The sequence below is a fragment of the Sorghum bicolor genome, chromosome 10 (assembly GCF_000003195.3).
Source record: "Sorghum bicolor cultivar BTx623 chromosome 10, Sorghum_bicolor_NCBIv3, whole genome shotgun sequence".
NCBI classification, from domain to species: Eukaryota; Viridiplantae; Streptophyta; class Magnoliopsida; order Poales; family Poaceae; genus Sorghum; species Sorghum bicolor.
Genome location: NC_012879.2, coordinates 4,672,229 through 4,687,463, shown reverse-complemented (window position 1 = coordinate 4,687,463; position 15,235 = coordinate 4,672,229). Strand labels below are relative to the sequence as shown.

Genomic DNA, 15,235 nt, shown 5'->3' with positions numbered 1-15,235 from the left:
GATATTTATTAGGCACTCTTTTGGATCTAAACTGATGTGCGGTTACTAAAATAGCTAATTGTTAGTTAGATCTTTTGATAATAATAATCTCACTAGTTGGACCAAATTAGATAATACCAACTAATAGTTTTCTTCATTGGTTGTGCATCCAAATTAACACCCTCTAGTTAATAGGTAGCTAATACTCCATACCTAGCTAATATTAGATATGAGCTACTATTATTAGCTAGCTAATAAATATTTGAAGTACTATTGCTATTCGAATTGAAGTTCCAAAAGTTCGAAACCTTTTTTCCAAGCAACAAGAATTATGTAGACTCTATTATAGAGTCTAAAGTTATTTATTACCTCGAACAATGTGGACTTAGAGTCTAAATAAGACTTGGAGTCTTATTTTTCTACCTCTTTCTTCAACAAATATGCTACCACATCAGCAAAATATCATAAATAATATGTAATTAATTGTCTTAAACTCTGTGATAGAGTCTTGTATTGTGAGTGCTCTAGGACCCTGGAGTATATATGTCATGCTCTAGGACCACATGACAGCTCGGACCTCAGAAACATGTATTAATGTCTAATCATAGACTAATTAAATTTAAAAAAAATCGTCTTGTAAATTATTCTCTAACTATATTTTTAGTTTTATAAATAATCTATATTTAATATTTCATAAATGTGTTCATATATTAGATGGGATAGATGTTAAAAAATACAAGCCCGAACCAAACATGTCCAATTGTCCAGCCAACTAAATTGCGCGTGTACGTATATCAAAGCTTCATGTCTCGCTATTGATAGTTATATTACATGTTATTTGAAAGAAATAGATGTCAAATAAGTTTTTTTTGGCTTCACCTGGCTTTATCGGCTCTGTGAGAGGAGAGAGAAGAATGCGTTAGAAAAACTGAACCCGGTAAAAGCTATGCCAAACGGCGCCTATGTTATAAATGTGGTTTTGGCTCCAAGGAAGAGGATCAGCACGAAGAGGGAAACGTCAATCACCATCAGTTTCAAGAACAATCACGGTTGGAAAAACTTGTTCTCCTAAAATATGGTGAGGCAGTACTATGTATGATAGGGCAAGACAATTCTATCTGGATAGTAGCCTTTTTCCGATTCACAAAAGCATTCTATGTATACAAAATGACAGATGTACAAAATCTTCATCAGGATGTGCAGCAACAGGCCAACAGTCACGCCTTCCGCTCACCTCAAGCATTAGAACAGACTTTCTCTGGGAATGATGGTTAAATAAAAAAAACATGGCATGAGCACCCCCCCAAAAAAAAACAAGTTTCCTTGGAACCACCATAAGCACTGTTTTAATGAAAGAGAAGCTTGTACCTTGTCTGGAGCTGCTGCAGCACAACCGGTCATCGTCGACGTAAGTTGCATTCAGTCCCATCATCCATGAACCTACTGATATGTCGTCGTGTGCATAACTCTGGAGCGATGCACTGTGTGACAGAGAAGACAAAGCTGAGGTGAAGAAAGACCTGGTGGGCAGAAATAAAGCACCAGAAAAAGGAAGAGCTTCGAAGAGCTTCTGTCCAGACAAAAAATTGGTAGCACATATTTCTGAATAGAAACATCTAATGCTCAAATTTTGACATGGGAATGTTTAACATGTCCTTGCATCTTGAAGATAACGGTGATATTTATCCTTGACAGAATATGACATGATGTGTGTTCTTTAGGAAGTAAATTACAATAGTATTCTAATCAATGACTCATTGATAATTCATACCCAACAGGTATTCAGTATAATTTGGATAACTGTCGTGGCAATATTCGATAGGGATTGATATAATAAGAAATAAAGTTGGAAATAAAAGATTAGTTGTTTCATCCACCACAAAAGGTTCAGCCCAAATGTCACATTCAGTCTGAGGTAATCCAACTCCTGCATCAGCATAAGATGTTCTGCAGATTCAAAAGCTCAGGGACTGTTGCACATACTATTAATCTAGCTAACTAGGATGGTGTTGCTCAAAGACGGTTTAACTTGGTGTTGGTTAAGATGAAACAGGAGACATAAATGACATATCACTTACCTATTTATGTTGATGTAGCGAGCCAAATTTTTTGAGAGGATAAACAAAGAACCAGAAGCATGTCGAAAATACCTGTTTTTATGAATAAAGTGAATCAGCCAGTGAAAATGAAAAAAGCATGACCGAGACTGCAACTTGAACAAAAAAACCTAGAAACTTCTGTCACATATGAGTCCACCCAAAGAAAAAAGGCCCCAAGAGGTTAAGTATGTACTTATACAAAGGGGGAAAAACAAAGAATATTACTGAAACTGGAAGTGCTGGGTGTGGGTAGTGGGTTCAATAGTTGGTGTCACTCTTGTTAGAGTATATTTGATAGTTTAGGATTGTAATTTGATATTGCCATATGTATCTGGGGCCTGGAAGGCAATTTGCCCCCCAAGTCTCTGTACTCTATATACTTCCCAAGTGGCTCAATACAGTATATCCCATGCATTATGTCATATCTACCATGCTTTCATGGTACCACGAGTTTAGGTTCAGGCTTCCCGTTATCATCACCATTGCGCCACCCCTGAGGAGATACATCGCTACTGGGGGAATCATGGTACCACGAGTTTAGGTTCAGGCTTCCCGTTATCATCACCATTGCGCCACCCCTGAGGAGATACATCGCTACTGGGGGAAGCACCCTTGTAATTAGGTTGGGCTGATCTAATTGATCTGCCCTGTGTATCATTGTCAAGCAGCATTGGGTGGCAGCAGGCCAGCAGCAAGCATCCTCCACTCTGTGTTGTCAGGCTAATCTACCATGGGCATTGTAGTACCACGTGACCTCTCGCGCCCGACTGCGCCGTGCCGTGGCCACCACATCGGCGGGAGTTGTGCCCCATAAGGTTGTAGTCCGCCAGCTGGGCCATGCCACACCACCAGTTGGGTCACAACCTGGTTCACCATGCCAGGTAGATGCTACTGTTGTTTTTTTTTCTTCAATCAAAGATTGGGGTGGGAGGTGAGGAAGCATGGACCCATGTTGGGAGGTGAGGCGAGCGCAAGCCAAGCCAGGCTCCGCGAAAACAGACAACCCCCGTGTTTCTGTTAAGCTTGGCTAAGGGGGTGTCGGTGGGCCTCAACCAGGCTACCAAATACTTCAAAGGTTGCATTGCGGAAGCCTGGACAGGGATAGTGCAGGTTACCAAACACTCCCTACATATACCACCTGAGAGGCTAAGAATGAAATCTATCAATCTATCCCACACATCTACCACACTTTTCATTCTCAAAATTTAAAAATAAACCTGAATGGACTTCATAAGGTCAAAAAGGCAACTCGTAGTCCCCACAAGACAGTATAACTGAATTCTTGTTACAAGGTGAGAAGCTATGATGAAATTGCCTATTGCACTCGACTCGTGGCTGTGAAAAATTGAATGAGCTCTATTGGAGAAGCTTCATCTACCCAGGGGTATCCTCTGAGTAGGAAGAAAGCATTTTATTACTTGCCAACAGCCAAATGTGGTGTAAATTAGTATTTGAATGCTCTTATAGCAAGATTATGGTATCTACCAACAGGAAAAACAATAAACTAATTCAGGATAATGAAAATATGACAATTAACTCACGTTTTTGAATCTCCAAATTTCCACCAGTCAGGTTCATACCATTGTTGACCCCTAAAATTGAGATTGACATCAAAATTACTTTGATAGTTGACTAACAAGAGGCAAAGAAATCCAAAATGAAATGCTGCATAGATGAACAATGGAATACAAAGCACATGCTTTCTCAAGTTCATACAGTGGTAGCACATAACGCATTAGCTATTCATTAGAATTATTTGCTAACTAGATTGAACTGTCAAAAGAACTAACTGCAAAAGGTTGTTAAAACATTTGTTCGGTGCATTCCACTACATGGCACAACTTTGGGAGGATTAAAAATCTCTACTGAATTAACCAAAAAAAATGTATTTCTACTTAAGAATGAAATGGCTTGGAGTTGGAGCCATAGAGACACCATACACGCTAGGCTATCAATAAATTAAAACCTGACGATTAAGTAAAAAAAGCACATACTCTTCACTTATGACAACCCCTGATTTCATACAACCCATATACAATCCTTGGCTACCTCGACGGCCTTCGAGCATCTCGATTAACCCAGCTGACAGAATAATTGCAAGGGGTCAGGTTAAAATGAAGGGGCAAAATCAATAGAAGTACTGTATATCAGCATACACAGAGAACAGGAAAAAAAATACCTAAGTCAAGATTAATGTTATCCTCAACTTTGACATAGAATTCTGCATCCCAGGTTTCAACTGCAGCACTGAAGAAAAACTTTGCTTTGCTCGGCAATTCTTCTGCAGCCTCTTCATGACTTTCCTGCCAAATCCAAAATGCTTACAATTTCAATGTTCATTGATGAAATGTATATGATCACATGGGTCCAACCTAGTCTTTGATGGAAGCAAGAAATGTCTAAACTATAAAGTCTTGCTTACGTACTACAACTTGTGAAGGACAATTGAGAATATGATATACTAATAGGACCTTACAAGAATCAAGAAGTCCTTTGTCTGCCGATTTTCATCGTCAATATTACGGTCCAAGCTATCACCTCGATTTGCACTGCAGGTCCAAAGAGGTAACAAAATCAATAAAACAAGAGATGGGAAATGGATTATATTTTTGTAATAAAGGAGAAAAGAAGAATGACAATGATATTGTTAAATTCTAAACTAAGAATGATGCAATAACTCAAAGGTATAGATCCAGAACAAAACCTCCGACCAATAACAAAACGAATAACTACACCCTTTTCCTCAAGCTTCTTCAGAGCATCACCTGCAATTTACAGTGAAACGGAAGAATATAGTTATAGTTATGAGTTGGAGAAAATCCTTGTTTACACAAAACGATTTTAGCTATTCCATATTTATCCGGCATTTTAAATCAAATAATTTTGCTTTCCCTTAATCTACCACTCTCAAATTAATAAATCTTTGTATCACAAGCAGTCTCTTCCAGTACTAGGAACTAGCGAAATTTAAAGAACAAGAGCAGCAAACCTCTCGGCATCCAGGAGCCACGGAAGACATTCCTCTTGAGACGGGAGCCAAACCCAGTGTAAACTCCAATGACGGCAAGAAGCTGCTGCTTCTTGTCGGAATCGACAGCTGCAGTCCTGTTCCCCCACAGGTACCCCTCGCTCTTGGCCTTGGTCAGGTCCATCTCCGCCTCAACAATTTTGCTTCCAATCGCCCTGCCACCACGGCATTTCGAGTCGGCAAAGCAGAAAAGTAACACAACTACACAAATTCACTTACAAAGAACTGAAAACTCACTTGCATCCGAGGTTCCTAAGCTTGTCCTCCACCGAGAGCACCTTCGGGACCTGCAATCAGGTCCCGCCGTCAGGCCGAAACAAGAGGAATTAAAAATGCCAGTCGGCGGAGTCAGGAGGGGAAGAGAGATTCGCACGCTGCCAGAACTCTTCTCGAGGAGGCCGGAGAGGATCGCCCGGGTCTGCGCGTCCTGCCACAACCTGAGACGGAGCCAGGAATAAGATCACGACTCCCTATCGGGTGCTGGATCGGAGTTTCTGGGATCTGAGCGGGTAGGGGGGACGTACCGGCCGGCGACGTAGAGCCAGGCGAGGCAGGAGAGGAAAGCCATGACGAGAGGGACCCTGCCCGAGGCGAGGGTGGAGGCGGCGGAGGAGGAGGACGGGGCCTTGGACCGGCGGTTCTCGCGACGCATGGCGCTGGCCAGCGACTCCATGGCTGCGGAGGAGATCTCCGACGCTGGACTCTCGGCGGGCGGCGCCTCCTGTCTGCTCTGCTTGCTGCCGTTAACGGAAAGGAAGGACCCAAGGAAAACGCCAGGCTACCTAGCCGTGGGCCCATAGAAGGCCAGAACTGGGCCGGGCTCGAGATCATAAGGTCAGAGCCTGAGGCCCAAAAGTGACATTATTTATGACTGTTTTTTATCGTTATCGTATAATCTTTATCTAATATATAATTGTAAAAAATTAAGTCCATCGTATCTTTATATGTCCACCGGTCTAAAGATTAGCTTTATTTTTTGTTTGTAGCATGAGGACTCCTAGTCCAATTGGGTTTAAAAAAAAAGTTATGTGCTGAATCTAACTCGGAAGCCTAACACGAGTTTAAACCAATTTTAGACCGAAACAAGTGAATAGTTAGGCTCGACCAAAATATAAAACGACCAGAAATTTTATCTTTTTATTATTAGAGAAGAAGAAGAAGAAGAAGAAGAAGAAGAAGAAGAAGAAGAAGAAAGTGGACTTAGATTGGCATCTAACTAAATAAAGGAAGCGGAGCAAAATAAAGAACATAATTTTTATTCTTTTCTTTTGACTATTAAGAGTTCTATTTAGAATATTTAGAATGTGAGGAATCTATTTATATTAGGACTCCTACTCCATATTGGTTTAGACGCAAGTTATATATATAAAGATAGTAATTACTCCCATCTTCAATAAAGTTATATATATAAAGATATTACTTCTACACCATATATGCATTTTCTGTACTCCCGTGAGTAATTACTCCCATCTTAAATAAAACCATATTACGTATGTATTCATACTTGTTTTATCGGTTTGAGTATATTCATATACTTATATTAAGATACTCTAGATCTTATCATGCGAAAAAATTTCAAAAAAATTTCATATTTTTTAATATATTACTAAAATACCATTACTGTAGTATATATAATAGTATAACCACATAAGGTGTAGAATAGCGCCGCCGTATATAACCACATAAGGTGTAGAATAGTGCTGCCGTATATATATATAACTATTACTCTGTAGCTGACTACAAAATAACTTATTTTTTAGCCACTTTGAGTTACGATAATTGCTATATTAATTTACAATATTATAGTAACTCCTTGTTAAGTGGTTTAAACCCAACTATCGTAAATATGTATACATATTATCGTAACTTAGTATATAAAATTATCGTAAATGGAGGTGACTATAGAATAACATATTTTGTAGCTACAGAGTATACTATATATATATATATATATATATATATATATATATATATATATATATATATATATATATATATATATAACTCTTTATTGTTTGGTAGTTAAAGGAAGACAGACAAACAAATGGATGGACGAAAAAAAAGAGCCTGAAATTTTATCTTTTTATTATTAGGTATATATATATATATATATATATATATATATATATATATATATATATATATATATATATATATATATATATATATATATATATATATATATATATATAGGTAACAGAAATATAGATATAGATTTGATAGCTTTTTTTTCTCCCGTTACAACGCACAGATATTTTGCTAGTAAAATTTAATTTTCCAATATAGTATATCTGCACCTAAGGATGAAAACGGTCGGAAAGGAAATTACAATATAGAAAACGAACGCGGTCGGTTCAGAATAATTCTACATTCTAGCAATTAAGAGTATAAAAAATGGTTGAAAATGATTGCGAAACCAACTGAAATTGACAAATTTTTATGTTTTAACAAAATTCAGAAATAGTATTGTAATATGAAAAACGATATCATAATATAGAAAACAAAAAATCGGTTCAGAATATTTTTGTTGTGTTTTCATCCTTAGCAGCAACAGGCCAACAGCTACGCCTTCTGCTCTACTCAAGCATTTGAACAGACTTTCTCTGGGAATGATGGTTCAAAAACATGGCATTAGCAACCCAAAAAAAACAAGGAAGTTTCCTTGGAACTGCCAGAAGCTGATTCATTGTTTTACCTTGTCTGGAACTGCTACAGCACAACCGGTCGTCGTCCACGTAAGTTGCATTCAGCCCCATCATCCATGAACCTACTGATATGTCGTCATGTGCATAACTCTGCAGTGACGCACTGTGTGGCAGAGAAGACAAAGCTGAGGTGAAAACAGACCTGGTGGGCAGAAATAAAGCACCAGAAAAAGGAAGAGCTTCTGTCCGGACAAAAAATTGGTAGCACATTCTGAATAGAAACATCTAATGCTGAAATTTTGACATGGGAATGCTTAAACGTGTCCTTGCAGTTTGAAGATAACGGTGATATTTATCCTTGATGTGTGTTCTTTAGGAAGTAAATTCAAATAGCATTCTAATCAATCGCTCATTGATAATTCATACCCAACAGGTATCCAATAATAATTATTTGGATAACTATCATGGCAACGTACGACACTGACTTAGATATAAGAAACTAAAGTTGGAAATAAAAGATTAGTTGTTTCATCCACCACAAAAGATTCAGCCCAAATGTCACATTCAGTCTGATGTAATCCAACTCCTGCATCAGCATAAGATGTTCTGCAGATTCAAAAGCTCAGGGACGGTAGCACATACTATTAATCTAGCTAACTAGGATGGTATTGCTCAAAGTCGGTTTAACATGGTATTGGTTAAGATGAAACAGGGAGACACAAGCTGGCACATACTATTAATCACTTACCTATTTATGTTGATGTAGCGTGCCAAATTTTTTGAGAGGATAAACAAAGAACCAGAAGCATGTCGAAAATAACTGTTTTTAAGAATAAAGTGAATCAGTCAGTGAAAATGAAAAAAGCATGACAGACTGCGTCTTGAACCAAAAAACCTAGAAATTTATCGCATATGAGTCCACCCCAAGAAAAAGGCCCGTAGAGTATATATACCTATACCAAGGAAAAAAAACAAAGAATATTACTGAATAACAGCAAGTACAACAATATAATTGTGCTGAAACTAGAAGTGCTGGGTAGTGGTTCCAATTGTTGGTGTCACTCTTCTTAGAGTATCTTTGACAGTTTAGGATTGTAATTTGATATTGCCATATGTATTTAGGCCCTGGGAGGCGATTTGCCCCCAAGTCTCTATACTCTATGATTGTGTTTGGTTACTTGGGCTAGCCTAGCTTAGCTTAAATTTTAGGCCAGGCTAGTTCAAGGCTGGCTCTTGTAACACAACCTGTTGTTGTTTGATTCACCTGTATAAGCTAAGCCTGGCTAGCAAATCCGTTGTTTGGTTGCCTGACTAGTAAGCCTGTACAACATCCAGCAAGAGCATGTCGGAGAGCCTCCTCTTCTTCCCCATGAGCCTCCTCTTCTTCTTCCGGGTGAGCAACTTCTTGGCGAGTGGCGGTGGCAGCATGGGCTCGCGTGGCAGCGGAACGAGCTCCTTCGCGAGATCCGGCCGACGAAATTTGCTCCGAGAGATCCGGTCGGGCGGAGCTGCTCGCATGCTCCTCGTCGAGACCTGCGAGCTCCTCCCCGAGATCCACGCATGACGGGGGCTGTGCTAGTCGGAGAACTGTCTCCTTCCTCGGGCGTGGTGGCCAGAGCTCAAGGAGGTGCCTAACAAACCGTCCCCGTCCTCGCGCTAGTGGCCGGAGCTGCGGGAGATAGCCGGTGGACCCTCCCCTTCCTCGCGCATGGTGGCTGGAGCGAGGTAGGGCTAACGGCGATGGCCGGAGCCGAGAGATTTGGACGCGACGGAGCTTACAGCGATGGCCGAAGCTGAGGTCGCTGTTATCTTCTCCCCCCTTCCAGTTCCTTCCGACCGCGATGAGGAGCACCGACATGTGGGCCACATGCTTGTATAAGCCAGGCTTAGCTAATACGCAGGGATTGAGCACCTCCAGCAATACAACCTAGCTTAGATGCTACCCAGGCAACCAAACAGCTTGAAGCTGTATTATGGAAGCCTGGCTAGGCCCTAAACCAGGCAACCAAACACATCCTATATACTGCCCGAGAGGCTCAATACAATATATCCCACACATTATTTCGTATCTACTATGCTTTCATGGTATCGAGAATTTAGGTTTCTTTCCTGAACCCTCATGCTTCCCGCTATCATCACTATTGCACCACCCCTGAGGAGATCGATCTCTACTGCGGAAAGCACCCTTGTAATTAGGTTGGACTAATCTAATTGATCTGCCCTGTGTATCATTGTCAAGCAGCTTGGGGCGACAGCAGGCCAGCAGCAAGCATCCTCCACTCTGTGTAGTCAGGCTAATCTACCATGGGCATTGTAGGACCACGTGGCATCTCACGCCAATTGCGCCGCGCCGTGGCCACAACATCGGCGGGAATTGTGCCCCATAGGTTGTTGTCCGCCAGCTGGGCCATGCCACACTGCCTTTTGGGTCACATCGTGGCTCACCATGCCAGGTAGATGTTGTTGTTGGTTTTTTTAGTCAAACATTGGGGTTGCGTTTTCCTATCTACCGATTCCTTGATGTTGGATGGTCGACCTTCCAAAAGTCGAGGTTGTCGTTGTGTGTCCTCATAGGAAATAATGACATTGCTCGTGGTCAAACTATCTTCATGATCTCCGCAAATCCAAGATGGTGCCACCAACATTGCTGTCGGTCCTCCTCAAGCTAACTCTAGATCCTAGTGCATACTTACTGCCACCACCTCCAGAACATCACTAGTGTCATTGGCGGATGATGTGTGAGCGCTTATTGATATGTCTGAGTAGACCGATCTGCGTTCACCATTTGGTCAGCTCATTGTCCTCCTGCGGTCATTGTCAAGAAGTTGGTGATAATGTGTACTCATGTGCCTATGTTGATGCTTCGGACCTGCGCCTCCCTCCACAACTCTGACCACATCCACCTTGACTTTGGCTACTTCGTTGACAAAACGGGTTATCGTTCGAAGCTACTCGTTAGTTTCCACTCCAATCACAGTATCTGCAATGCGACGTCGCTACGACAATAAGTGGATTAGTCTTCGATTTATTCTCTAGTCTTATTGTCTATGATGCTCTCTCTATGACTTCAGAGGGATATTTGAGTATATTTGGTAGTTTATCATTGTATTCAACATTGCCATATGTATCTGGGGAGGCAACTTGTCTCCCAAGTCTCTGTACTCAATGGGTGTTTTTGGTTTTCTAGCCTTCTTTTGGCCTGGCTAGCCATCTAAGCCTCGGTAGTCTAGGCTTGCTTTCACCAAACCAATCTCCAGTTGTTTGGTTGTCTACTTTGCCTAAGCCTAGCTAGCAAGTGGTGTGTTTGGTTGCCTAGTTTGCTTTGCATAGAATCACCTCTTCTTTAAGCGGGTAAGTTTACCTTCTTGAGATATTTTGTCGAACAGTTGGTGGCATGCTCAATTTTGTTGTGAGTGCTTGACGTTGAGGTGCAGCGGCGCGGGGTGTGCTCTTGGAGCTCGGTGTGACACTCGGTGGAGCGAGAGGTCCTCGGTGGAGCTTGGTGCGACACTTGGCAAAGCGAGAGGTGTGGTGGCGACGACCAAAGTGACCGCTCTTGGAGTATGGTGCTCAGCTTAGGAGGTAGGGCGACGAGGACTAAAGGGTGGGAGGTGAAGTGAGCGCGAGCCAAGCCAGGCTCTGCGAAAACAGACACCGTACCCCTTGCGTTTTTGTTAAACCTAACTAAGGGGTGTCGCTGGACTTCAACCAGGCTACCAAACACTTCAAAGGTTGCATTGCGGAAGCCTGACAAGCATAGCACAGGTTACTAAACACCGCCTATATATATACCACCAGAGAGGCTAAGAATGCAATCTATCAATCTATCACATGCATTATACCCAATCTACCACGCTTTTCATTCTCAAATTTAAAAATAAACCGGAATGGACATTGTAAGGTCAAAAAAGCAACTTTAGTCCCTAGAAGATATTATAATTGAATTCTTGTTACAAGGTTAGAATCTACGGTGAAATTGCCTATTCCACTCGACTCATGGTTGTGAATTGAATGAGCTCTATTGGAGATGCTTCATCTACCCAGGGGCTATCCTTTGAGTAGCAAACAAGCATTTTATTAATTGCCAACCGCCAAACATGGTGTAAATTAGTATTTGAATGCTCTTGTAGCAAGAATATGGTATCTAGTAACAGGAAAAAGAATAAACTAATTCAGGAGAAAGAAGATGGTAATTAACTCACGTGTTTGAATCTCCGAATTTCCACCAATCAGGTTCATACCATTGTCGGTACCTAAAATTGGCATTGACATCAAAATCGCTTTGATAGTTGACTAACAAGAGGCAAAGAAATCCAAAATGAAGTGCCACACACTCACGCCAAAACAGAAAAATAGTGATTATAGCCAAATTTTCACTATATCTGCACCCTCACAATAACAATCTACGCACCCAAGAGTCAAGCGCACCCTCGTCAAATTTACTCTTGCTCTGAGCCTGTATAGTGGTAGCACATAACACATTAGATGTTCATCAGAGAACTGACTACAAAAGGTTGCTAAAACATTTGCTCAGTGCATTCCACTACATGGCACAGCTTTGCAAAAATTAAGCATCTCTACTGAATCAATAAAAAAACAGACTTCTACTTAAGAATGAGATGGCTTGGACTTTTAGTCATAGACATACCATACGCGCTAGGTCATCAATAAATTAAAAATCTGATGATTAAGTAAAGAAAGCACATACTTCTCACTTATGACAACCCCTGATTTCATACAACCCATATACAATCCTTGGCTACCTCGACGGCCTTCGAGCATCTCAATTAACCCAGCTGACAGAATAATTGCAAGAGGACAGTTTAAAACGAAGGGGCGAGATCAATAGAAGTACTGTATATTAGCACAGACAGAGAACAGGAAAAAAAATACCTAAGTCAAGATTAATGTTATCCTCAACTTTGACATAGAATTCTGCTTCCCAGGTGTCGACTGCAGCACTGAAGAAAAACTTTGCTTTACTCGGTAATTCTTCTGTAACCTCTTCATGACTTTCCTGCCCAATCCAAAATGCTTACAATTTCAAAGTTCATTGATGAAATGTATATGATCACATGGGTCCAACTTAGTCTTTGATTGAAGCAATAAGAAAGGTCTAAACTCTAAAGTCTTGCTTACATGCTACAACTTGTGAAGGGCAATTGAGAATATGAGATACTAATAGGATCTTACAAGAAGCAAGAAGTCCTTTGTCTGCTGATTTTCATCGTCAATATTACGGTCCAAGCTATCACCTCGATTTGCACTGCGGGTCCAAAAAGGTACACATAGGGAAATGGATTATATTTTTCTAATAAAAGAGAAAATGAAAATGAAATAACTCAAAGGTTATAGATCCAGAACAAAACCTCCGACCAATAACAAAACGAATAACTACACCCTTTTCCTCAAGCTTCTTCAGAGCATCGCCTGCAATTTACAGTGAAATAGAAGAATAGAGTTGTAGTTATCTTTTTTAGAGGAAATACAGCAGGGGAGGCCCCCACTGTTTTGTAGAGTTATAGTTATGAGTTGGAGAAAATCCTTGTTTACACAAAACTACTCCATATTTATCCAGCATTTTAAATCAAATAATTCTGCCTGTTTCTTCATCAACCACTCTCAAATTGGTAAAGTTTTGTAACACAAGCAAGTCTCTTACACTACTTGGTGTTGTCAAGGGAAAACAAGAGCAGCAAACCTCTTGGCATCCAGGAGCCACGGAAGACGTTCCTCTTGCGATGAGAGCCAAACCCAGTGTAAACACCAATGACAGCAAGAAGCTTCTGCTTCTTGCCGGAGTCGACAGCTGCAGTCCTGTTCTCCCACAGGTACCCCTCAGTCTTGGCCCTGGCCAGGTCCATCTCCGCCTCAACAACTTTCCCTCCAATCGCTCTGTCACCACGGCGTTTCGAGTCATCAGCAAAGCAGAAAAGTAACGCAACAACCGACAATTCACTTGCAAAAAAACTGAAAAACTCACTTGCATCCGAGGTTCCTAATAAGCTTGTCCTCCACCGAGAGCACCTTCGACACCTGCAATCAGGTGCCGCCATCAGGTCAAATGAAGAGAAGAATTGAAAATTCGATCGAGTAGATGGAGTGAGGATGGGGAGGAGAGATTCGCACGCACGCTGCCAGAGCTCTTCTCGTGGAGGCCGGCGGACAGGATCGCCCGGGTCTGCGCGTCCTGCCACAATCTGAGACGGAGCCAGGGGCAAGATCAGGAATTCAGGACTCCCCATCGAGGTGCTGGATCGGAGTGTCTGGGTTCTGAGCGGGTAGGGGAGGGACGTACCGGCCGGCGACGTAGAGCCAGGCGAGGCAGGAGAGGAAGGTCATGACGAGAGGGACCGTGCCCGAGGCGAGGGCGGAGGACGGGGCCTTGGACCGGCGGTGGTTCTCGCGCCGCATGGCGCTGGCCAGCGTCCCCATGGCGGCGGAGGGGATCGCCGACGTTGAGCTCTCCGCGCCTCCTGGTTGCTCTGCTTGTTGCCGTTAACCGAGAGGAAGAAGGACTGAAGGAAGGAAGGAAGGCGGGAAGCCCAGAAGTGAACTGACGAAGTGAAAACACATGCTAGCTATAGCCGTGGGCCATACAAGGCCGCAACTTTTTGTGAGGAACATAGGGCTCTCAGCCTAGTTGAATGTGCTCGTCGATGCCTGGCAAAAAAAATTTGGATCATCCGAGTGATATTAGCATGGCATACTCCTCCGGTTTGAATGGGAGTTTCAAACAAAACAAACTTTTCTTTAGAAGGATAGATGAAGGATTGTAGGTCAAATTTTCTATTAGCTCGTAGGATCTAGGCGGTTTCGAGGGCAATGACTTTGGATTAGCCCTACCGTTTTTTCTTCAATTTACATGTTAATGCATAGTAAAATATGACACTGCGCACAACAACAAATTGTATTGTTCATAAAAGACAACAGACAAAAGATGCCATATTTCATGGTGCGGTGTTGCCTAGAGGAATCGCATGCTACCTTTGAAAGGCAAGAGGGTTACAACAGTCCTTTCATCCGCAAAATAAAACATAACTAAGAGCTGGTACACTAATGGACAGATTGCTCACAGTGAGAAAGAATAGGTACCTTTTCGTTATATGTGACAATCATTCATGCGCATTGAAGCACTTCTTTCACCTGTCGGTTCCTATTACACTCAACTTTCTTCTCTTATATATGGTCCAATATAAATAGAAAAGATATACTCCCTCCGTATATATAGGATTTAAAAGTCATTTTAGACAAGTTTTGGATCAAACATTAGGAATACAAATCATTAATAATTTTTAAATTATTGAGTTTGCAAATGTAAAAATTATATGAATATATTTGCCTTAAAAAATACTTTTATAAAAGTACACATATATTGTTTTTTCTAAATATTTTTATAAAAATAAGAGATCAAAGTTGTGTTTTGAAGACCGTATCGTTATCCAAAACGACTTCTAAATCTTATATAGAGGGAGTATGAACTA

The 15,235-nt window shown here is 41.3% G+C and overlaps 2 protein-coding genes across 3 annotated transcripts; both read right to left on the bottom strand.

Annotated features, from left to right (window-relative positions):
• LOC8076183 (hydroxyproline O-galactosyltransferase HPGT2) lies at positions 986-5,858 on the bottom strand. Its single transcript, XM_002436542.2, has 12 exons — positions 5,631-5,858; positions 5,480-5,543; positions 5,344-5,393; positions 5,068-5,261; positions 4,783-4,843; positions 4,555-4,627; positions 4,258-4,381; positions 4,073-4,160; positions 3,620-3,670; positions 2,058-2,129; positions 1,348-1,460; positions 986-1,237 (listed from the first exon to the last, which is right to left on the bottom strand). Exons 1-12 carry the CDS (start codon positions 5,777-5,779, stop codon positions 1,215-1,217), a joined length of 1,062 nt encoding a protein of 353 aa, XP_002436587.1. The 5' UTR covers positions 5,780-5,858; the 3' UTR covers positions 986-1,214.
• Positions 7,416-15,053, bottom strand: LOC8076181 (hydroxyproline O-galactosyltransferase HPGT2). Of its 2 annotated transcripts, XM_021450371.1 has the most exons (13): positions 14,050-15,053; positions 13,885-13,951; positions 13,735-13,787; positions 13,453-13,646; positions 13,121-13,181; positions 12,945-13,017; positions 12,645-12,768; positions 12,460-12,547; positions 12,163-12,207; positions 11,954-12,004; positions 8,500-8,571; positions 7,802-7,914; positions 7,416-7,709 (listed from the first exon to the last, which is right to left on the bottom strand). In XM_021450371.1, exons 1-13 carry the CDS (start codon positions 14,184-14,186, stop codon positions 7,687-7,689), a joined length of 1,101 nt encoding a protein of 366 aa, XP_021306046.1. In that variant the 5' UTR covers positions 14,187-15,053; the 3' UTR covers positions 7,416-7,686. The 2 variants fall into 2 exon arrangements, with proteins under 2 accessions (XP_021306046.1, XP_021306047.1); XM_021450372.1 differs by lacking the exon at positions 12,163-12,207.

Coding starts and splice junctions, on each gene's coding strand:
- LOC8076183 (XM_002436542.2), bottom strand. CDS start 5,779: ATGGAGTCGCTGGCCAGCGCCATGCGTCGCGAGAACCGCCGGTCCAAG. Junction 5,394..5,479: donor TCGAGAAGAGTTCTGGCAGC/GTGCGAATCTCT, acceptor ACCTGATTGCAG/GTCCCGAAGGTGCTCTCGGT. Junction 1,238..1,347: donor CTGCAGCAGCTCCAGACAAG/GTACAAGCTTCT, acceptor CATCATTCCCAG/AGAAAGTCTGTTCTAATGCT.
- LOC8076181 (XM_021450371.1), bottom strand. CDS start 14,186: ATGGGGACGCTGGCCAGCGCCATGCGGCGCGAGAACCACCGCCGGTCC. Junction 13,182..13,452: donor TGGCTCCTGGATGCCAAGAG/GTTTGCTGCTCT, acceptor TGTAAATTGCAG/GCGATGCTCTGAAGAAGCTT. Junction 7,915..8,499: donor CGCTACATCAACATAAATAG/GTAAGTGATTAA, acceptor TCTGCCACACAG/TGCGTCACTGCAGAGTTATG.